General features: G+C 35.0%; 2 protein-coding genes across 2 annotated transcripts; one reads left to right on the top strand and one right to left on the bottom strand.

Annotated features, from left to right (window-relative positions):
• Positions 1–272: 272 nt before the first annotated feature.
• On the top strand, positions 273–15,984 carry LOC106712740 (enhancer of mRNA-decapping protein 4). The gene is made up of 23 exons (XM_045679098.1): positions 273–461; positions 810–1,015; positions 1,234–1,340; positions 1,711–1,820; positions 2,194–2,342; positions 3,081–3,274; positions 3,482–3,594; positions 3,994–4,301; positions 5,026–5,132; positions 7,039–7,183; positions 7,563–7,705; positions 7,913–8,001; positions 8,289–8,368; positions 8,602–8,723; positions 9,054–9,189; positions 9,844–10,140; positions 10,888–11,023; positions 11,588–11,768; positions 11,929–12,094; positions 12,228–12,387; positions 12,776–12,890; positions 15,171–15,394; positions 15,682–15,984. Exons 1-23 carry the CDS (start codon positions 412–414, stop codon positions 15,869–15,871), a joined length of 3,528 nt encoding a protein of 1,175 aa, XP_045535054.1. The 5' UTR covers positions 273–411; the 3' UTR covers positions 15,872–15,984.
• Positions 15,985–18,447: 2,463 nt separating this feature from the next.
• On the bottom strand, positions 18,448–18,871 carry LOC106712797 (ragulator complex protein LAMTOR5 homolog). The gene has a single exon (XM_014505440.2). It carries the CDS (start codon positions 18,755–18,757, stop codon positions 18,485–18,487), a length of 273 nt encoding a protein of 90 aa, XP_014360926.1. The 5' UTR covers positions 18,758–18,871; the 3' UTR covers positions 18,448–18,484.
• Positions 18,872–24,676: the final 5,805 nt, after the last annotated feature.

The raw sequence follows: 24,676 nt of genomic DNA, 5'->3' as shown, positions 1-24,676 counted from the left end.
TTGTCACTAATTGTTTTTTTAGTTAATTTTTCGTTAAAAACTGCTTACTATTTAATTTAAATAACATCAAAAAGTTTCTTTTGTATGACGAGGTCAAAATTATTCTTGTAACGTACATACAAATAAAATTAAAATACTAACATATTGTTAATATTTAAGATTTTTACGACTCGGTGTCTCATAATATAATAAATGATTATTGTTTATCGTAAATTATTTTTGACAGGAGCAGCATTTTACAATAGACCAAAACGCATTTTCCAAATGTCGGTCGGCTTCAGTCAGTCATTCGAGCATTTATAAATTTATAATTCTTCTATTCTACTTAATTTTTCTAGTACAATAGCTATTCTTCAGTGAAGTTTTAATTTTTTGTTACATATGTGTATAGTTTAAAAAAACTGTGTAAAAATGCAACCGACTTCGATACTTCCAAAGTTATCAGACACAACTCAAACGATGTAAGTGACTTTGAACATAATTTTCATCAACTACTTTTCCTTTAAATTTTTTACATTTTCAAAACTCCGTTTAGAAATTGTTCCTATGTTATTCTGATATAGAATGATGAATAAACTATCAATTCCTGTTAAAACTAGCTGAAGTTGGTTATTTCCATATAAGTAATTTTATTGCCTTATTAAGTACTATTATATTTGTATTTAAAATAAAAGTGAAATGAAATTGGTTTGAAAGATTGATTTAGGTTTCATAAAACCAAAAAAGTGGTTCAAAAGTTCCTTAAAACTTTTTATTTGTTATTTCTATCCTGTAAAACTACGCTTAATATGTATTTTTGCATGTTACAGTTCTTTTTCGGAAGGCGATGGAGTGTGCAGCTCTGAAGTCTATGCCTCCGAAGTCATTGTTACCACCAATGCTGGTAACCACAATCATGGCAGCTCTAAAGTGAAGCTCAAGAATCTTGTGGACTACAACTGGGAGCCTAAGTTTTATCCTGGTCAGCTGCTAGCTGTGCACATTGGTGGGAAGTATTTAGCTTATTCTATTAAAGGTGAGTATTAAAATAGTCCTTTAGATATGTTAAAAGATACAGATGAAATATTTTTTTAAGTCATAGGTAATTTGCAATAAGTTTTTTTTTTTTAATTACAAGTAAAGGTAATTTTTCTTAATTCTACTTCAAACTTTAATGTATTATTATAAAATAGAGTAAAATAGTCACTCTGCTCATCAAAGTGTAGGACTTAGTTGACTGTTTTTATTTTACAGCTCCCAACCCAGCTAATCCGGGCACATGGAATGGTATGGTCAGAGTGGTCTACAGTCCAGAGCCCGGAACTGATAGACGAACTTTAATTAAAGGGATGAAGGGAGAGGTGAGTTTTATTAGTCTTTGGTCAGCGGTTTTATGGTGAAGTTGATTTTTTTGGGATGTTTAATATATAAGTTTTATGGAATAAACAATGGTAATGGTATAAAGTTATAATTTATTATAATATATTAAAAAACGTCAACAAAAGTTTCCACAAGTTGTTGGATGCCAAGGTCCACTTCGGGTTACTGTGTCACCCCTAGTAGTAATAGTATATTAAAAAAAATGTTGGTAAATTTTTGGCCAAAATATTTAGTTTTTATTTTGATAAAAAATAATACTGGCTAAAATGTCCATGTCCATTTTCTTCAACATCTATGGCTTCTTATGTACAAGGCAATATATATAATAAATAATATACTATTTATTTGCAGGTTCAAGATTTGGCTTTTGCACATATTCAAAATCAAGTTGTGTTGGCGTGTATTGACGAAATGGGCAACTTTTATGTCCATGAAATTGAACTTACTGATAGTGGACTCAAGTAAGCATAATCTTACTAATATTATCAATACGAATGTTTGGATGGATGTATGGATGGATGCTTGTTTGAAGGTATCTAAGGAATGGCTCAACTGATCTTTATGAAATTTGTCACAGATGTAGAACATAGTCTGGTTAAACACCTACGGTACTTATTACGTTTTTTTTAATTCCGTGCTGACGAAGTCGCGGGCGACAACTAGTTTTGTAATATTGTATTGATGATAAGAATTTTATTATTAAAATAAAAACTGATAAAGATTATTAAAAAATCTAAATGTAATCTTATACAAAAGTTTTAAATTATTAAATTTTTCCTTTAATTACATTTTTATTTCCTAACTGGGAACTTATAAGTTGTTCTAATATTATAGAGTGACTTTGGTGGTGGAAGTGCGAGAGGACACTGGTGTTGGTGGTAGTACCCACCGTGTGGTGTGGTGCCCGTACATCCCTGATGATGAAGATGAGGTTCCTGATGACGATGTTGTTAGACTCCTGCTCACCACGCACGGGAATGTTGGTGAGTTGAATAATTCATTATATGTTACTGAACTTGATTCATATTTAAAACATACATTATTTTAAACTAGCAACTGTAGAATATCTCCCACACATATAAGTTATGTTCCAATAAAAGTCCTGTCAAAATTGATCCAGCTATTTCTGGTATTTATGGGTTTTAAATCTGATTGAAACATTTGCATTTAACAGTGGTAGATACTGCACAAAAATATTTGTTGGGTACACAAATGGGTCAGGTCGACCGGTGAAATACCAGGACCACACAGAAGACAGGTGTCAAGTTGAATTGCGCGTACAGTCTGATGAGTGTGGTGCTGGAGGACTAATTTTAGTCCTCTTTCCCTTCCCACCCTATTCTTATTAGAAATGGATTTGGCAGAAGAGGGGACGCATAGGAAGGGGAAATATCCTCTTTCTGTGCATCCCCATCTCTGTTGATTATATGAAGGCAACGCATCAGCATTTGCGGATGTCTATGGGCAACGGTCGCCTAGCTATTTCCGCGAATCCAGGTGGCCGTTTGCTCGTTTGCCTGCTTTTGATATAAAAAAAAATTGCATAATCATTTTTGAACTTATAGTATTTAATTCTATCTCGAGACTCTTTGACCATGAGTGTGACTCTAGGAACATGTAACTATGTCAATGTGCAATTTGGTGACCGCAACTATTATAGAAATCTACTGAAACAGAAGCGAAAATTCTGTTCAGTTCTGTGTCACAATGTGTATTTTCAGCTCGCATGTGGAACATGAAGACGGTGTCAGCGAGCGGTGGTCTGGAGAGGTGCGCGAGCGCTCGTGCTGCGCTGGAAGGTGGAGGTGCTCGTGCGGCTGGTGAACATGGCGCTCCCGTGTTGGCCGCAGCCTTCTCACCGGACGGCACCGCCCTCGCCACAGCTGCTGCTGATGGATATGTTATGTTCTTCCAGGTATGTCTATCCAAGTCTCTTAGATGCTGGTATAGTAACTTCGAGCGAGTCGCTGCTCAGAACACAATTTTAGTTTTCTGAGCAGTAATTTGTTACTACATCTAAGGGATGGAGGGAGGATGGGGGAAGGGCACTACTCACATGACCTCGAGCCGCCAAGATATTTGAAAAGAACTATACTTGATAATGTTTTTTTTATGTATATAGGTGTACATGATGAATGATAGCAACCTACGCTGCTTGCACAAGTGGCAGCCGCACGATGGCAAGCCTGTTAGCTGTCTCTTCTTCCTCGACAATCACAAGAACTACAACACCGAGTGAGTTGTTTTTACTATGTATTGTTTGTTTGTGTTTATCTTTTTGAAGTTATAGCTGCTGCCCGCGACTTCGTTCGCGCGGAATTAGTAGCCTATGATTTCTTACAGACTATGTTCTACATCTATGCCAAATTTCAGCGAGATGCATGCAGCTCTTCTGGAGATACCTTCAAACAAACATCCATCCATCCATCCATTCAAACATTCGTATTTATAATATTAATAAGATTGACTTACTTATGTAAGTACATTTTTCACAGATCTATTTCAGACATATTTTTAATGCTGTGATAAATGTCATCCATATCCGTACAGTCGTTCCGGAACTACTTGTTAACATCCATACAAACTTTTGCAATTGTAATATTAGTAAGGCTACATTTAATATGTATGTTACAGCGTACAATTCTGGAAGTTTGCAATAACTGGTGCGGACAACAACACATTGATCAAGGTCTGGTCTTGCAAGTCATGGAACTGTCTGCAGAGTATAACATTCTCACCGACTATCAACGGTGAACCTACCTTAGGTCTGAAGGCCATGTTAGACTACAGTTCAAGTTATTTGTTACTATCAGACTTCAAGGCCAGGAGTTTGTATGTTCTGAGCATGGCAAGTGATGTGAACGATGCCATGGCTTATTGTAAGAGCATCTCCGAGTTCCTGTTGCCATATCCTGTGTTAAGTTTCTGTATTGTGGATGCTGGTAAGATATCTTCTTGATTTTTTAATCATTTATTAAATAAACTAGCTTTCGCCTGTGACACTGTCCGCAAGGAATAAAAAACAAACTTAATTTGCAGCCGATGTGTTCTTACCGACTATGTTCTATATCTATCCCATAGTTAGTTGTAAGGGCTCGTTTTCCGCAACTCCACGGCTAGCGCGTATTTTGCGTGTGAGCAGGATCTGGATTCACTCCAGCTAACCCAACTCTCCAAAGAATCCCAGCAACCTTTTGATGTTGTCGGTGATCTCTGGGAGTGTTCTCGGCGATCCGAGATGCTTTACCCTGTACTCTTGCACTGCTGGGCAGTGCAGTATCACGTGGGATGCTGTTTCTTCGTCACCCATGCACGCTCTGCATAGGGGGCTGTCCGTAATACCTGTATTAAACAAATGTTTATTAAAATTGCCATGTCCAGTGATGGCAGCCACAACTGTCCGTAGTTGTGCCTTGTTTAATTGAAGCAACCTCCTAGTTACCCTCCTGTTAATCCTTGGCAGGGCTATGTCATATTTTAGCGAGATACCTTCTAACAAACATCCATCCATTTAAACTTTGGCATTTATAAATGGCCTTGTGATGGATAATGGGTTAAGTCATTTCGGCCCGGAGTAGTTATTAATAGATGTTATTTTTGTTTGAAAGTGTATTTAGATGGATGTTATTTACTTGATAAAGACATAGTAATGGCCAAAATTTTCAGAGGAGGAGGTGGTGAAGTGTGAATCAGGCTGCGAGGATCCCTTCCTAGGCAGCACCTCCAGCGGCGAGAACGGTGACTCTCCAGATGAATTTGAACTTCACCATGATGTAAATATAGTCGTTGGTTTAATATTAATCTATTTAAGGCGGAAATTTGTTGGTTGTTTTTATCAAAAACTAGCTTCTACTCGCGACTCCGTCCGCGCGGAATAAAAAAGTAGAAAACTGGGTAAAAATTATCCTATGTCCGTTTCCTGATTAGGTTAGGTAGCTTACTACCTACCCACCAGTTTTCAGTCAAAGCAATTCAGCCGTTCTTGAGTTATAAGTAGTGTAACAGGCTAATATTGTACCAGTTTATAAAAAGGGCCTTAAAAATTTAATTATCAACTATCGTCCTATTTCCATCCTTAAAACACTAAGTAAACTAATGGAACTACTTGTTTACAGAAGGATTTATCCCATTATAAAACAAGGTATTTCAGAAAACCAGCATGGTTTCTGGAAATCACGTTCTACTACGTCTAATCTTGCTATATTTTCTGATGATATTTTTAACGGTATGGAGCACTCTGGTCAGGTCGACGTGATCTACACAGACTTTGAAAAGGCATTTGATCGTGTAGATCACGCCATCCTACTATACAAGCTTAACAAGCTAGGAATCCATGGAGATCTTCTCAGGTGGATACAGTCTTACCTGAAAAATCGTTCCCAGGCTGTTACCATTGGCGGTCATCGATCCAACTACATCGAAATCCCTTCCGGTGTGCCCCAGGGTTCACACCTTGGACCTTTATTTTATTGTGCTTACTTATATGATATAGACAAATGTTTACAGAATGCGAAACACTTGATGTATGCTGACGACACTAAGATATACATGACAATAAGTAATCTTAACGATTGCAAATTGCTACAAATGGACTTGGATTCACTATATGATTATTATATAAAAAACAGAATATCCGTCAATATTAAGAAGTGTCACTGTATAAGCTTTACGAAGAAGAAGGACCCTATTGTATACCCTTACAAATTCGAAAACGTGGCTGTAGAACGAGTTGACGAAATTCGCGATCTTGGTGTTATATTCGATTCTAAAATGGTAATGCAAAAGCACGTAGAATATATCCGAAATAATGCTTATCGTAACCTCGGTTTTATCGCTCGTACTTGCAAACCTTTCAGTGACCCCTTTGCCCTTAAAGTCGTCTACTACGCCTACGTCCGAAGCCTCCTAGAATATTGTTGTTCAGTTTGGTCTCCGCAGTATATGATCTATATTGACACCATTGAACATGTTCAAAAGAAATTTGTGAAATCTCTCAACTTTAAATGTCATAGGCAACGTTCCACTTACCGGGAGGATTGCAAGCACTTTAAATTACTACCGTTATCTGATAGAAGGCTCCTATTAGATATGGGTTTACTTTACGATATCTTACATAAATTAGATCATCCAACATTACTAAGCCGTATAACATTTTGCACTCCTAAAAAACGTACTAGAAATACCGTATTATTTTATACAACATATCACCGAACAAACTATGGAAAAAATTCTATATTAACCAGATTACCTCACCTTTATAATGAAAACTTTAATAATATAGATATTTTTCACTTATCAAAAAAGAACTTTAAAAACAAAATTATTTGTAATATTAATATAACATAAGTCACAGGTATAAAGTAATGTATAATGTCTGTTCTTACACTATCATTTTGGCTACTTATAATGTCGTTATACACACTATTAGCTAAGTTATCACTTGTATGTATTCTTTCCGCTGTTATTACTATTTTAAGATAATTTTAAGCTGTTGTGTATGTAGATAAATAAATAAATAAATAAATAAATAAGTAACTAACACGACTTTCTTTTATATATATAGATAACTAATTCTATTTCTACATATTGAAAGAGAGGTCTTTTTCTATTTATGTATTCAACAAAGATGACAAAATTATCAATTTTGTATATAAGTACATCAGTAATCCGTTGTTCCAGGATGAAGGTGTGAGGGAGTGCGGTGGTGGGGGTGGTGGTGGTGGTGGTGGTGGACGGCGCGTCTCCCTGCGCCTCTACATCGTGCAGCCCAAGGGTCTGCAGGAAGGCGAGCTGGTCTACACTCCGCCAGGGGACTTCTCCCACGGTCAGTCACTTCATTATACAAAAATAGAAATATGCGTGTTTGTTTGCGTGCGAGTATACATAAACCATACATATATCATGTATAGAAAGTTGTTTAGCTTTTTTATTTAAAAAAGTGTAAGTAAAATGAGCGTTGGTGGCTCATGGGTTAAGCATTTGTAATCTGTAGGTCCTAGGTTCGAATCTCGCCATGTACTAATGTGTTTTTCGATCACACGATCGTGATGCTGCACATATCTGAGAAGAAATTCAATGATATGTTTTAAGTCAACCCGCACTTGACTGTGATTGATTATGTCCTAGTCAACCCTAACTTAGGGTAGGCTCTGAACCCCTCAGTGGAGATGTATAGTGAGCCTGAGTATACCTGATGTATTTAGGTATGGTTGCGGAGTGTGAGGAGATGGGTGTAGACATGGGCGTGGGTCTGGAGGAGGCGGCGCCTTCCGCTCCCGCACCCGCACCTTCCACCATCCTGCAGCAGCAGAGTCAGCAGCTCAAGAACCTACTCATGAGGAGTCAGGTAAGAACCTTGAATATCCAACTGAACTAAATGTATACAAAGTTAACTTTTTTTTTTTTTTAGGAAAAAATGCATATTTTTTTAATTATGATAGAAAAAGACAGGAATTTTTATAAATGACAATTCGTAAACTTGACTTATGTTTAGATTTGATCTTTAAAATTGACTATGTCATAGTAGGCAAATGACATTTTTTTTTAATTATAGACACAGCCGGGCAGCTTGATGGGACAACGTGTGGAGTCACCACCTCCAATACCACCACAGCTCAACCTTATGACACCGGATGCTTTCAGGTAGACACAAATACTATACTGTTAGTGATTATTTCTAAGATATTTATTGGATTTTTATTATATAAGCATATAAAAGATATATATAATATTTTGAAATTGAAAAATGTAACAGCCTAGTACTGTTATAGAAAAAAATGTTGCCATATTGAAATTTATAGATTGCGGAATAAGTTGAATTTTTATTATTAGTATCTCATAATCGATGACTCCTGAATAAGGGACGTTTTAATTGACAGCTTTACAGGAAAGAATGTCAAAGGTTAAACTTTAAAATTGTATAATTTCAGTTCCCCGGGCAAGCGGGATGAGGATGACCCACCATTGTCTGCTACTCCTGATGTCAATAAATCTCTGCCAACAACTAATGGTTAATATTATAAGTGAAAGTTATACAGACAGATAACAATTTTAGAAATTTGTATACTCAAATATTGTTGTCTATTTTTTTCAATAGAATGAGTGAGAAGAGAGAAGAATGAGTGAGTGAGTTTTCAATAGAATGACAGAGAGAAGGTGTTGATACAAATGCTTTGACAATGTTAGAACTCACAAAATCAAAGTTAGAAAAACATATAATTTTTTTTGTTTAATTGTGATCAGGTCCAGAGGAAGCGGTGATAACTGGTGCTGAAGTGAAGTCTCCGTCTGGTGGCTCCAGCCCCAGTCTGGAGGTGCAGCAGATCATGTCACACAACGAACAGACATATTACAAAGAGGATATGGTATGTCTCATAGTTTTTAAGACTTGCATATATTTCAGAGAGATCCGTTGAAAATTTCCATATTTTTTAACAAACATTTATCCATACATCAAAACCTTTGCATGATACTAGCTTTCGTCCGCGATTCCGTCCGCGCGGAATTAAAAAAAGAACATAATCAGTAGCCTATGTGTTCAGACTATGTTCTACAACTTTACCAAATTTCATCAAGATACGTTGAGTTTTTCAGGAGATATCTTCTAACAAACATCCATTCATCCATCCATCTAAACATTCTCATTTATAATATTAGTAAGATAAGTGTATATGATTGTATGTGTGTGTGCGCAGGAGGAGGGTACAAGTGCTGTGTCGGAGGAGTGCAGAGTGCAGGAGGATGCTGCGGAGCAACTCTTCCCTGCTCCTGATGCTTATAACTCTCACAGCGCACACGGAAACTCACCACCTGACAAACTGACTCATACAAGTAACCACCCTTCTTGTTACATTCAAATATTATTATTTATATATTATACTAGCTGTCGCCCGCGACTCCGTCCGCGCGCAGTTAAAAAAAAACTTAATAGCGGTGTGAATTTTTTCTCGCCTTTTAAACCTTCCCTAGACCTCCACGAACATTTCAAGGCTAAGATAAGATAAATCCGTTCAGCCGTTCTCGAGTTTTAGCGAGAATAACGAACAGCAATTCATTTTTATATATATAGATAGAGGCAGAGAGAGAAAGAATTGTGTTATCAGTTTTTTTATTAAAGTATTTGAGGTTAAAAAGAAAATTATAACTAACTTTTTTATGCCTTTCCTCCGTATATGAGGGTAGGCAACGCATCTGTAATTGCGAATGTCTATGGACAGATCGCTTCGCCATTTCGGCGAATTCCGGCTGCTAGCTCGTTTGCCACCTTGTAATAGAAAAAAAACATTATACTCACACTCTAGTGACAACATTAATACTTATTTACATTATCCATCCATCCATTCAGCCTCGTTACGCTCACTGCTGGGCATAGGCCTCTCTCAAAATTATAAAAATTACATTATAAATATAATTATTGATCATAATATGAAATAATATTTTTTTTTTTCATCTCATTTAAAAAATATATATTGATACTGATTTCAGACAGCGAGACAACATGGCCACAGATATCATTGGAACAGATAACGGAAGCCAACCAGCGCAAGGCGTCCAGTGACAAAGGCGGGCAGAGTCTGACTGCGCCTCTCACAGACCAACTGAGCAATTTGAGCGCCGCCATCAGCGCCACTGCGCCGCTACCACCACTGAGCGTCACTCATAGCACCACTCTCACAGCACCGCTCACCCAGCTCAACCCCACTCACACTCACATAGATCGCAATGATGAACTATCTCGAGCACGCTTTGATGCACTCGAACAGAAGATTGATAAATTAATGGGTACGTTTTTATATCATCTAGCTATCTATATATTAATACTAGTTATCGCCCGTGACTCCGTCCGCGTGGAATTAAAAGTAATAAAATAAAGTTTTCTATGTAACAAAATTAACTAAATGAAGCCGAACGAGAACTAACAAAATGAATAATGGATGAAAAAAATATTATTCGACTAAATTTTTTTTTATCCATTATCCATTTTGTATATATATTTTCACACAATATTTTATAATTAACTAACTTTTACCCGCGACTCCGTCGGCGCGGAATAAAAAAAATCCACACAAGATAAAAAAGTTCCTATGTCCGTTTCCTGGTTCTAAGCTACCTCCCCATCAATTTTCAGCTAAATCAGTTTGACCGATCTTGAGTTACAAATAGTGTAACTAACACGACTTTCTTTTATGTATATCGACGCTGGAAAGCGTAAACGCTGTAACCCCGAAAGTATGAACTTTACAGGAGAGCCAAAAAATGATAACTCGTGAGCTGATACGCCTACAAGCATGCGGTATTTAGCAATGTTGTGTAGTTTGTGCTAACCTATAATAAAATCATTATCGTTTGATAATGGTTCAAATTATTAACGTGTGAAAAACATATTCGTGATTTCAAGGGTTACAGCGTTTATGCTTTCCAGCGTCGATATGTTGAGTAGATATTAGAAAAATAAGGATTCGTAGTCTAAGGAAAAGGGAACCAGGTGGATATAATATAATAATAAAGTATTGTATTTGTCGTGTACAGAGGTGGTGTGTGCGCAGGCGCGCGAGGTGCGTGCGCTGCGTGCGGATGCGCGTGCGCCGCGAGAGTTGCTGGATGCTGCACTGCACGAGCACTCGCAGCGCACCACCGCCGCCATACACACCGCCATGGCTGACGGGTAATATACATACATACATACCTAAAATGCTTTCATTCCGTTGTACATACTTGCTGTCGCACGCGACTCCGTCTGTGTAGAATTAATAAAAAACTTAATAAGTAGCCTATGTGTTCTTCCAGACTATGTTCTTCATCTGTGTAAAATTTTATCAAGATTATTTTGAGCTGTTCCGGAGATACCTTCAAACAAACATACATCCAAATATTCACATTTATAATATTAGTAAGATTTACAATCACAATTCCATCTAAAATTTTAATAACTACTAAATTAGTTTGTTAACATTTCCCGCGCATTTATCTTCTCTTTGTCTTTTTTAACACAAAAAGGCAAAGGTATCGGTGGCCATTATGCCACCTCTTTGACAGGAGAGTTTGTAAGCTAAGGGTATTTTATTTTATAGAATACAAAATTCAAAGAGAATAAAATATAAATATTGAGAATTTTGAATCACACTATGAATTTAAAATGATATGATAATAAACTGATTCTGAAATGTAATTCATAACACTTTTTTCCCTTATAAATGATAGATATTTAAAATGTATAATGATATTGTAGTTGGGAACGTATCTCCGGTCTGGGTGAGGCGGCGAGCAAGCGCGCTGCTGCTGCAGCAGGTTTGGGTGCGTCGCGGGCGCTGGAACCCCTCGCCAACGCGCTGCAGCATGAGCTGGCTGCCAAGTTGTCAGCCACAGACCGTCTGCTGCGAGATAACATCGACAAGCTCGCAACCAGCAAGGTAACAGTTACTGTACTCACAGACTTTACTTAATCTATACTAAGTTATTCCTTAATGATCAATTTACGACTTTGAATGCGACATTTACACTAGACCTAGTCTTTTCTTAAGACCTATCTTTACTATGTGTAATTTTTTTTGTATAAATGTGTTTTTGTAGACTTTAATGGAGCGCCTGAGTGGCGCAATAGCAACATCCCTGTCTGAGATGGTGCGGGAGTCATTCCGTGAGGCGCTGTGTGAGAGCGTGGTGCCTGTCATGGAGAAGGCGCACGCGCAGATCTTCAGACAGATCAACCAGGCCTTCCAGAACGGCACCAAGGAGTGTGAGTTGCATAATTAGTTTAAACTAATTTCTTTTTTTTTTACAGGAATTTCACCTCATCTCTAATTCTATTTAGTTTTCTTACTCATGCAACTGATTTTGTTGCTGTCGTCTACCACTGTTAATGTCTACAGTCGCAGCAAAAACGGAGTCAGCAGCGCGGGCGGCGGCGGAGCGCGGTGGTATGGCGGGGGCGGAGGCGCTGCGGGCGGCACTGGAGCGCCATGCGGAGGCTCTCGCAGCCGCCACCGCGCAGCCCAACATCACCGCCACCCTGAGGGATGTCACTCACAGGTACATATCTATACAAATCATTCTTAGCTATTATTAATTACGGCCATACTCAAAAGTGGTCAAATAATCACTTAGTAGTATGAATTAATTAAAAGGACCCTTAGGTACATTTTTTTATACTAAACTAGCTTTTACCCGCGACTCCGTCCGCGCGGAATAAAAAATAGAAAACGGGATAAAAATGATCCTATGTCCGTTTCCTGGTTCTAAACTACCTGTCCACCAATTTTCAGTCAAATCGATTCAGTCGTTCTTGAGTTATAAATAGTATAATTAACACGACTTTCTTTTATATATATAGATGTATAAGACACTTCCTTGGGATGTTATACTATGAAAAATCTACACTAAGGATTTACTTAAGTGTGTTATTATGTTGTATATGCAGCGTGTTGGAGAAGGAGCTGTCGTGGTGGCGTGAGCAGGCTCGCAGTGTGGCGCTGCAGGTGTCTCGAGCTCACTCACCTGCCTCCTCGACCGCACACGGCGCCGTCGATAGACAGGTATGTAGACATGTACAGTGAGGGCATTTCGCGATGTTCCACTTAGAGTAAACTACACAAATTTCCTTGTAGTTTGCAAGATTCCGCTCTTTCTTATAAAATAATCAATAAAGTAGCAGTCAGTTGCGCATCATCATCAACCTACCCTTATCCCTATGGAGGGTCGGCACAATATGTACTACTCCGCCATACATCTCTATCAGCCGTCATATCTGAATTTACCCTCTTCTTATGCATATCCTCTTTCACACAATCTATCCATACTTTATTTGGCCTTCCTCTACCTTTATAGCCATCCATATTCAATCTCATTACTTTTTTGTTTATATAATCAATGGTAAATTGCGGAATCAATGGTATAATGATAAAAATATTTTTTTTTATGTATCTTTGACCGACCTTTTTCGTAAACACATTTAACATCTACGTCCTATTGGTCATTGTTTCTGCGTCAACTCGGCTTCAGCTTACGAAACGTTCACAAGACTGTCACTTTTAAAGTTGAATACCACCAGAGTCTCCGATAGTACACAAGCAAACACACACAACATGTAAAGAGATATATATATATATACTAGGGTGATTCAAAAAAAAAATTAATTTTTTTTTTTAACCGATACCCTCTCAAATGTTTCTATTTGATATAAAAAAAAATTTCACCAAACCCGAGCCCTATAGCTCAACTCTAAGGGGTCGCTACTGTTTTTTTATTTTCCCATTTAATTAACATGGGAAAAATCGTTTTTTGTTTTAAATTGAATTTACACATAATTAACGCAATTTTTTTATAAAAACGATTTTATATTCTTAAAGTAGAGTCTTCGAGCTTTCCAAAACTCTATTACAAAGTACAATTATCTTTACATAAAGACTAATTACAGCTATTTAAAAATCACTAAATTTCGAAATTTGAAAAATGCTTGGAATTATTTTAAACAACACTTGTTAATGCAGAATAATTCAAATTAATAGCATATCAGAAAAGCGTATTTATCTTAACTGCTACATTGTACTCTAATTATCATTAATAAAAAACTATTAACTTAAATGAACATGTTCAATTTTTTATTTAGATTATTAATATAAAAAATATGAAATTATATTCCATGATTACTTGTAATCATACACTTAATTCATTTATCTTATTGATATCATGTGTGCTGCAACCTACACTACGTACTAAAAACCATTTTCGAAATTTGTAATATATAAAAATTCAATGCTTACTAATAGTTTAAGTAAAAATTTTGAGGATTGTGCAAAAAAAAAATAATTCCAAGCATTTTTCAAATTTCGAAATTTAGTGATTTTTAAATAGCTGTAATTAGTCTTTATGTAAAGATAATTGTACTTTGTAATAGAGTTTTGGAAAGCTCGAAGACTCTACTTTAAGAATATAAAATCGTTTTTTATAAAAAATTGCGTTAATTATGTGTAAATTCAATTTAAAACAAAAAACGATTTTTCCCATGTTAATTAAATGGGAAAATAAAAAAACAGTAGCGACCCCTTAGAGTTGAGCTATAGGGCTCGGGTTTGGTGAGAATTTTTTTTATATCAAATAGAAACATTTGAGAGGGTATCGGTTAAAAAAAAAAATTTTTAAAAATTTAAAAATTTAAAATTTAAAATAAAAATTTTTTTTGAATCACCCTAATATATACATATATATATCTCAATAATATAATAAAAGAATACAACAAAATAGATATAACTATTTTTTTCTTATACAATTTGAAAGGTTAATTATGTTTTCAATATGTACATTTCTTGCAGAAGTCACATCGCACCACTCCGAGAAACTGCATCCAAGAATCATTGCCATTCCTAGTCAGAGTACTGATTTAATGAATTTGAATTAATAATTTGTATATAAATTATTTAGAATGGTATTTGATTACTTCGTAGAGTAAAACTTTTAGGTGTTATTGGTTTTCGATACCAAAATCTCTGTATAAAACTGACATCACTGTTATGTTTGACCTAACAGAGATACCAGTATGTTTTAAACAGGAATTTTGGTCTTAGCAACCCACGATAAGTAAAAAAATTACATGCCGTACTTTACCGTAGTTTATTTTAATTTATTTGTCCTTTAATGACAAGAAATATATATTTTGTAGCCGAATAATATTATTGAAGAATCCTAATATATGTAATGTAACTTAGATATTCATAGTTGAAATTAAAAAAAAAACAGTATTCAGTTAGAAATTTTTGTTCATTATGTCCAATTAATGAACACAAAGTATGTAGATTTAATATAATATTTGTATACAGATGCAAGTGGCTCAGATCCAGTCGCTGATGTCCAGCGGTGACGTGAACGGCGCGTTCCAGCTGGCGCTGTCGGCCTCCGACCTGGCGCTGGTGGTGGCCGCGTGTCGTGCGGCTGAACCGGCTCGGGTCTTCGGCCCTCCCTGCAGACTTAAACAGAATGTTCTGCTCTCCCTCGTGCAGCAGCTCGCTGCGGACATGCAGCGAGACACGCAGCTCAAACATAGGTGACCATTTTATATATAAGAAAATATTACACACTACAGATAAGGCACACCAAACAAACTAAATTATGATTATAAAAGATCTTATTCAATTAAATGCATAGGGATCCATCTTGACATTAGTTTAAACCAGGGATTCTCAAAGTGATCGAACTTAAAGCATTGCTAATTCTCACTCTGTCTTCTATTGACCTAAGTCAGACTGAAAAATAATAATAATTGATCTTAAAAGTAGATTATTTGGCCTGTCTGAAGTTCATTGCATTTAAAAGAATAACATATTTGTGCAGGTACCTGGAGGAAGCTATAATGAACCTGGACACAACAAACCCGGTAACACGGGAGCACCTGCCGGTGGTGCTCCGCGAGCTGCAGAAGCAGGTGATGGCCTTCCTGTCCGCCAACCCGGGACATGCGCTGTCGCGCCAGTTCCGCATGCTGCTGCTGGCTGCAGACTCCCTGGTGAAGGCGGCTGTGTGACAGCGCTGCAGCCACTGTGTCTGCATCAGTTATTGGACTTCAATGCACTGAGCGTGGGCTATGCTAGTGGTTGTCTTACTATGGGTTTTTACTACAACAAATCTTGTATTGACACATATAGTCGTCTCTGATTTTTTTTTTTTTAAAATGTGTCAGATGACATTATGTGTCAATAGGAGTGACATTGTAGTCAAAATTTTGGACTATGTGTTACTAAAATACCTATGTGACAACTCTAAACTGTAATGTGACAGTGCATTTAGTGTTAATATATAATAAGTGCTTTGGCTTTGTGAATATAAGACTTTGATAATTTTCTTTTGTGATAAAGAAGAGAAGAGAAGAAGCAAGTGCATACCAAGCCTAATATGTGTAAGAAGTGAAAATTGAAGACTTAATGATTGATATTATGTTTTGATTATAAATTTATCTTTTATATGGTAGGAAACTTTGATTGTTTAACTTGTGCAAAATTACGTTCTTTATGCCACTATTTTTGACATGGAGTTATTTATATACTTATATTTGTGACACATTAAAAGGAATTATAAAATTTAGAAATATGTCCTAAATTTTGTCATCTTATTTACATAGTAATATGTAATTTTGTTATGTCTGTCGCATAAAGGTATATATAAACTTTATGTACTCAATCTTTAAGCCCATTGATAAGAAATAATTGTGAAGTAATATAACATTATGTAAACATGTTCCTGTAATCCAGCAATCATCATCAGCTCACTATATATCCTCACCGAGGGGTTCGGAGCCTACCCAAAGTTAGGGGTGACTAGGCCATAGTCAACCACGTTGGCACAGTAGTGAGGGTTGGTCAAGCAATATTATATAGAAATACTAGCTGTCGCCCACGACTCCATCTGCGCGCATTTAAAAAAAAACTAAATGGAAGGGGGGTATAAAAAATAGATGTTGGCCGATTCTCAAACCTACTGAATATGCTCACAAAGTTTCATGAGAATCGGTCAAGCTGTTTCGGAAGAGTTCAAGTTCGAACCCCCGTGACACGAGAATTTTATATATAAGATATAAAACTGTAGTCACGCTAGAGACAGGAGTTATCAAATTAGGCTTATCTAGAGTCGTATGAGCTTAGCTGCAGTTACATAAGTTATAAAGGCTATTACTTAGATTTGTTACATAAATATAGAGTAATTTTTCAGATAACATGATAATTATTAAATAATAAGACAATTGTATGACTTGTAAGTCCCCGTATTGGGGCAGAGAGTTCTTAGTGTCCATCACATACTCTTCTAGGTTATGCGAAAAATTGTATGCTAAAATAAAAGTATTGTTATTTAAAATTGTACAAATTTTGAGTAATTTTATATATTGCTTACATAAGTTATACTTACAGTGGGTTTTTTACAAAGAACTTGTATGAAAACATAATATCTCCTATCATTTATATAATAGACATAATCTTCTCATAGAATTGTTAATGCAGTGGAACTATACGGTAAAAATTTGCATTGCATATTACCAAGCGCTGGCATGTGTTTTTGTATGACGATGACATTTTTGTATGTTAAAAGACCTCGGATACTACACTCCTCGGAGTACTACTATACTCCTCGTATGAGATATCAAGTGATTTGATAAATAGTAATTAAAAGTGATTGTTTTATAATTATTATAGAAATAAAATATTAAACAGACTGCCAACAATTTGGTTAGAAAATAGGGGGTTAATGTATTCTGATAAACAGCAAATTTATGTAAACAGAAATAACTTATAACAGATTAAAATATGATTTAAGTAAGTGTATCTTAAACTTGATAGAGATAGAAATTGCAACATTGAACAAAAATATTTAAGGCTTTTATAAAGTTACAACTTGATGTTTCTGTTTCATCTTACTCCAATGAATATTATTACCGCATTATGTGTTGAAACCTTTGAAATTTAACTTAACAATGTATGAATATATTTAAGAATCTAAAACCTTATGTCACACAAATATTTTGCTTTCTTATAAAGCTTTGAATCTATCCGTTATATGTTATTTTATGAAACAATATTAATTTTGTCTGTTAAATGACTTGTGTTTATGGAAATACAACACAGCAGTATATTTATGAAGTTTTATTTGTGCAAGCAAAAATCCAGTTTTTTCATAAATAATTATGTTTACAAAGGTAATGTGGTATTTTGTATATTTTTAAATCACAAGATGGCAGAGTGAAAGACCACCTCATTTGCTGAAAGCCACAATTGCAGACGCGTTGCCTACCTTTAATTGTGTGTACCTTTTAAGTGGATGCACAGAAATAAAAATTTTTCTGAAAAATCTCCAATCCATTCCTATACTTTCCTTTATAAGAAAAAGCTTAGAAGGTGAAGAGGACTAAAACAAGACCTTTGGCATCACACTTAGATGAAATGTGGAATTGCATCCATTTCATACTTGTCGACCCTTTTGTGCATATTTTACAATGAAATTGAAACATACATAGTTAAATGATCTTTGAATGATGCCTTTATTTCAACATAATACTTAAAATATTTAAGTTACATTAATATTTAAAAGATTACAAACAATTTTTTTACAAATAAACATAATTAATTTAAACTTAATATAAAAGAATAGTTTATGTCTTCAGTTTAAAAATAGCTCCGGTTATAGTGCCATGTCGCTGTACCAGACATAACTTCTTATCCGTTTCCAAGCAGATTGTAGGAGGCTTCAAATTTGGCTGTATTTTACACGCCTGCTCTGATAATGCCACGATAATTCCGGCGGAGTCGACATGAGCTGTCCCTTTAGCTGCGAGACAGAGCCCCTGATGATCGGCAACTATACACCCGTTTATTTGAGGCGTAGCCATTATTTCATCCACAACCTTATCCAGATCCTTCTCCATAGTAGTGTTTTTTTCCTTAGATATTTTGCCTCAACCTGTGGCCTCAACCTCAACAAAGATGGCTTTGTTTTGATAAAATCGATAAATCAACTAACTGACAGTGACAATTCGCTGACAGTGTCAATGTCAGAAAAGAGCCTAAATTTTTTTTTCTTGGCGGAAAAATGATGGTATCGAGTTTTCTGCCATTCTTTTAAGGAAAACACACGCATATTTACGAAAATTGTTTTTTAAGCTGATATAGTGTACTACTTAGGCAAGCCTAATTTCTATGTAAATTTCTTAAAACTCATTCCAAATGCGTTCATTTCTTAAATCTTGTAAATAAAGATATTTTAACCTCCATGTATGGCAGCCACTTCGCATAGTTTTTGGAAATGTTGTATATTATTTTGAACAAAGTAAAGTTAAGTATGTATGTATTGTTGTATGGTATTAATAGCTAATATTAAAAACTGCTAAAGTTATATGTTCAAAACGTGCTTTTGCAGCCTTCTACAAAAACATTGACCTGCGCTACGCAATGTCTAACAGGGTCAAATAATGACCTTGATTTAATGCATGTGCTGCTAAAAACTAAAGTGAACTGTTCATCAGTGTTAATTACAATCTAAGAGACATGTTGATTACAAATAATTTATATTACAAAAGGTCGCTACAGAACACATCTTTACTAAATAATTAAACAATAGACAAGTTATACTTTTTTTTTTCCTTCATTCATAAGAAATCAAAGCAATTTTGTTTTATTCCAAAGGTTGACGGCCCCAGGTCTAAGAAATAAAATTATGGACTAAGAGCTGGTGCTGGCGAGATTGTAAGTTTGATTCAGATTACGATTGGGGTCGAGCTTTCACTGCTATAACTGTTCTCACAATATATGCATTGCTTAATCAATAAGACGAAGAAAATGTTAATTAAAATTGGTTGTGAAATTAGCAAGGACAGCGAGATGTAAGGTTATTTCTTAATACTTCGAACTACAAAATAAAAACCGATTCAAGGTACGATTGGGATTCAAGTCTGTGGGTTTCAGCTCGGTCTACTGCGGTCACACCATCACGCATCATCCTTACCACACAGAAATATGACATCAGCAAAAAAACGCCGCGGTGGTAAAACTAGCCGGCGTCAGTCAATAACAATGTTTTAATCAAAACAATACCAACTTCTTCGTCTAGCTCTGAATGTATATTACAATCTATTAGAGTCAGTTTTATATCATATTTTGTATAACTTAGTAAAAATACTGGAAACATATGGTATATGTTTTTTACTCGAGCAGATTTATATCTGCAAAAACCTCAAGTTCAATGTTGATTAAGATGTTGCAACATGACACAACCGGTATGGGTATGGCTGAGCCCGTTTTTACTTTTTACTCTTAGTCGGTGACAACACGGCGAACGTAAGAACGTCTGTCGTTTTAATTGCATAAAAACGATGTTAGAGACGCTAGTATATATGTTTTTATGCACTTTAACATTGCTGTCCTTATTAGAATTAATACGAAATTGTAGAAGTAAATCTCGGGAAGATGAGGTGCCTAAAGAGAAAAAAGAAATGTGGAAAGGTAATTTTTTTTCGTGTTTGTATAATTCAAAAGACGCAATTTGCGAAACATTGGGAAAAGACTTTACTTTTTAATTAACTAAAACGTAATACTTAAAATAATGATTATAATAGTGTAAAATTGTGCAATTAAAAAGTTTCGGCTTAAAATGCCTAGGTTGAGTTAGTAAATATTAAAAAACTAAAAAAAAAAAACTTAAACTCTCGATTATAATATAATTAACTATATTAAATTGGTAACTATTTACTGTTCTTTATCTTATTATATATTCCCAAGTCGTTTTCGTGAAGTGCACTCACTATTTAGTCCTTCGTGCATAAAGCTGCGTAAATTATCGAAATCCGGTGATTTTAGTCTTAAATTTACGCAATTTAATGTCATAGTCATAGAGGTTGGCGCACTAGCACGCGTCGTCGACATTTTGTTCTTTCGGCGCCAAAGCCAGTCGCTCTTACTTTAGCAATTTTAGCAATAGAGAAAACGAATTAGGAAAAGGCGAAAAAGAAATGGCTTGAAAATTTTTGAGTTACTTTTCCCCTTTCTTCGAAATAAATATGAAAATATGTACATTAAATTAGCTGTATTCATTAATACCTAATTAGTTATCGAGTGTTCAATAAAATTTAAATATTTTATCAATTATATATAAATCAATACTATTAAATGCCTTTGCTATCATTATTTTAACTTTTCACCTACTAATAAATTAGGAAACTCAATTTAAAAAAGAATAAATAAATTATATTTTCTTAATTATCTTTTTTGCTTAAAATAAAACGGTATAATTAAAACATTCTAATTATTTTAATTAATTGGCAAGGACTAGTCAAATGCGCGCATTTGGCTGTGTCAAAAATTCTTATTTGTGTGCTGCGCTTAAAGTGTGTAAATTTTTGCGTTTAGAAACGTTTCATTTTATGTACGTGTCAATATGATAATATGCACGTGTGCTTGTCATCTTTACCACACTCCCAGCAAAAAGTGGCAGAATTTATTTAGTACAATGGCGGTTCGTTGCTTAGTCCGTTTCTCTATAGTCAAAGCTTTAAACCCATTGTACAAATAATATGTACAAAAAAGTTCAATAGTATTTTTGGTTGACATAACTTATGTAGACATCCATTAGATTAAAGTGTTGTTGAGATTATTTATATATATGAAAAAGAAACAATTTGTCACGTGAAATGAAATAGTGAGATGTTGTTGCATGCCAAATGTTAGCATTGAGTGTACTATAATGAGCGTCGGTTGCGCGATGATCAAGTACCGGACTTGTCATCTACAGGTCCAGATTCAATCTCCGCCATGAACTAATGTGTTTTTTGATTTCTCAAATTTGATATGTACCAACGTTCTTACCGTGAAGGAAAACATCGCGATGCAACCGTCACTCATCGGTGAAGAAATTAAATAATGTGTGTCGTCAACTAATGTATACAGGGCCAGCATTTGACTAAGGCCGAGTCACCCTTAACTTGGAATAGGTCCTGAGCCTCTGATTGGGAACAGATATGAGATGGCTTGAACCTTGTGGTATAAAAAAACAAAAAATGATAGTTATGTTTTCACATACGCAACTCTTTGGAAGGGATTTTTAGAATAACACACTAAAAGAGTACATCTAATTTATTCATGACCTCGTTTAAATATGTTAATTGAATATTCCTATTCATTTTATAAAAACAAAATGGCTTCTAAATTAAATGCAAAAGTAATTTTCAATAACCGTGAGATTCTACTGCAGAAACACGCGTGAACAATATAATTTTATTTATTTATTTCATGTAACATTAGGTAGAAACACATATTGTAAAACATTACATTAATTTCTTAATATATAATAACAATATTACACACACACACACACACGCTCTCACGCACACACACAAACACACACATACGCACACACACACGCTAAAAAAGATTCATTATGCTACATACATACAACAAAAAAAAAACAATAGACGACATTAATCCCAATTGAAATATATAAGAATCTAGTTTAGACTGTCTGTCGCCGGATATGTGGGCGTGTGCTCGCATCCAGTGTCGCACTATCGGGCAATCAGGGTTGTCACTGAGGGTTCTTAGTATGGTGTTGGTGCTCTCCCGGACTCTGCGTAAAAGTGAAGCTATCCGTTTGCGCAGCGCGGCGTCAAAGCCGTCAATATTGTCGTATCTTTCAATCTCTTTGAAAATATAGAGGCAAATAGATGATTTATTACTGTTGCTTCAACAGTGGAAACTGACGGTTACATTATAAAATCTTAAGATATTTTGATGCTATTTTTAGAATTAGAATGCAGTTCTTTAAATGTTAAATACCACGATAAAAAATTAGCTTTTTGTTACTACTCATTTCAGTTTTATATTTTTTTTGTTGTAAAACATTTTGGTCCTTACCATAAAAAACTTACTGTTTTAGTCCAAATAATACGATTAGACACTGTTTGTTTAAACACGTGTTTTAACCCTTTGACCGCCGCTGATTAATATTATTGACGTCAACGTGGTTATTTTTCACCATAAATATGTATCACCACAATGCTTTAGGTATAAGTACTTCACTATCGCATTTCACAAGCCCACGCATAATAAAGTTTCAATAACCATGATTATATAAATAGGTTGACATAGTATAAAAAGGTTGACGTATGTTTAAGCTAAAATGTATTTGTTATAAAATGTCTAAGTTTTTTTTTTATGGTAAGGCCCATAGTGTTTTAGATTCAGTTATGGAGTGTTGTAATAAAATCAACCGCACGTGACCTTCGACTTGCGACATGTAAAATCAAAGTTTGGCAATAATATGCGCTTTTCGTTCTGTCGGCTTTAATATCTTTCACTTTCGACCCTGAATTTTATTTCGATATAAATTTTTAATCTATAGTGTAACCTAAAGACGCAGAACAATTTGCAACGTACATTATCTTAAATTTAATGTTTTATAATAGAATTTTTTATTTAATTATTAATTGATTTGTTACAGTTCCTCTAAAACTTGTGAAGCAGACTTTAAGTAAAACAAAGATGGCGGATAGCCCATCAACACCAGAGACGAAACAAAATTCATCAATAAACATAGTGTAAAAAATAAAATAATAATTTAATCAAAGATGTATTTTGAAATTAGTTAATAGAATAATGTTGCATTTTACAAATAATTTATTTATAAGATAAATAATATTAAAAAAAATAGTAAGCTATTAATTAAACGAATAAAAGATAACAGTTTTCACTTTTTTAATACCTGAGTAGAGACCAATTTGCCTCCTGACTTAAAATATAATATGAATTAACCTTGAATTAACTAGTGTAAGTATCGACCGCCATCTATGAACAAATAAAAACAACCACATAATATGGTTACCATCCATATCCTTAGTAATATTATAAACTAGCTTTTACCTGCGACTCCGTCCGCGCGGAATAAAAAATAGAAAACGGGGTAAAAATTATCCTATGTCCGTTTCCTGGTTCTAAGCTACCTGCCACAGGTGGGCACAGTTAATCGAAAAGTTAACTTCGTTAATCGTTAATTCGTTAATTAAAAATTTAACTTCGTTAATCGTTAAAGCGTTAAATTCTTGAAAATTTAACGCAAGTTAAAGTTAATCGTTAACAGTTAACCATACCAAAATTATACATACTAATTTCACACTTATTGTGGCGACACTTGTTTAAAATATTAATTTGACTATTTTAATTATAAAAATTAATTTTTAATAATGTAAAATAAATTTTTATTAATATATATATATAATACTAGCTTTTACCCGCGACTCCGTCCGCGCGGAATAAAAAAAAAAAAAAAAAGAAAACGGGCTAAAAATTATCCTATGTCCTATTCCTGGTTGTAAGCTACCTGCCCACCAATTTTCAGTCAAATCGATTCAGCCGTTCTTGAGTTATAAATGGTGTAACTAACACAACTTTCTTTTATATATATAGATAAAACATTAGTATTAGAGACAAGTATGAATGCATAATAGTATATTTCATTACGAGTGCGGAAAGCCTGTCATTTCAAAGTGTTCCGACAAATGTCTACCCGAGCCGAAGCGCAGCCGAAGGTGAGGGTTGACAGTTGGAACAAGTTGTAATAACAGTTCCGCACGTGTACTAAACAACTATTTTTAATAGAGTTGCGAAAAAATGAAGCAATTTAATATAATAATAAAAACACAATAAACTCAACTAACTAAAATGTTTGGAAAATTGCGCTAACCGTAAAGAGATTTTTTTTTGTTTTCTTCACCCATTCTGGGTAGGCAAAGGGAACTATGCCCAAACAGCGAAGTCTTCAGTAGATTATTTTTATCAATATGAAATGAAAATGAAATTTA

The sequence above is a fragment of the Papilio machaon genome, chromosome 1, assembly GCF_912999745.1.
Source record: "Papilio machaon chromosome 1, ilPapMach1.1, whole genome shotgun sequence".
NCBI classification, from domain to species: domain Eukaryota; kingdom Metazoa; phylum Arthropoda; class Insecta; order Lepidoptera; family Papilionidae; genus Papilio; species Papilio machaon.
The sequence above is the reverse complement of the archived record's forward strand: the minus strand, read 5'-3'. Positions and strand labels throughout refer to the sequence as shown.

What these genes read in the sequence shown, in the direction of transcription:
- LOC106712740 (XM_045679098.1), top strand. Translation starts at nt 412, where the DNA reads ATGCAACCGACTTCGATACTTCCAAAGTTATCAGACACAACTCAAACG. An exon ending in TCAGACACAACTCAAACGAT is followed by an intron (nt 462 to 809) that starts GTAAGTGACTTT and finishes TGCATGTTACAG; the next exon opens with TTCTTTTTCGGAAGGCGATG. An exon ending in CACCACGCACGGGAATGTTG is followed by an intron (nt 2,343 to 3,080) that starts GTGAGTTGAATA and finishes GTGTATTTTCAG; the next exon opens with CTCGCATGTGGAACATGAAG.
- LOC106712797 (XM_014505440.2), bottom strand. Translation starts at nt 18,757, where the DNA reads ATGGAGAAGGATCTGGATAAGGTTGTGGATGAAATAATGGCTACGCCT.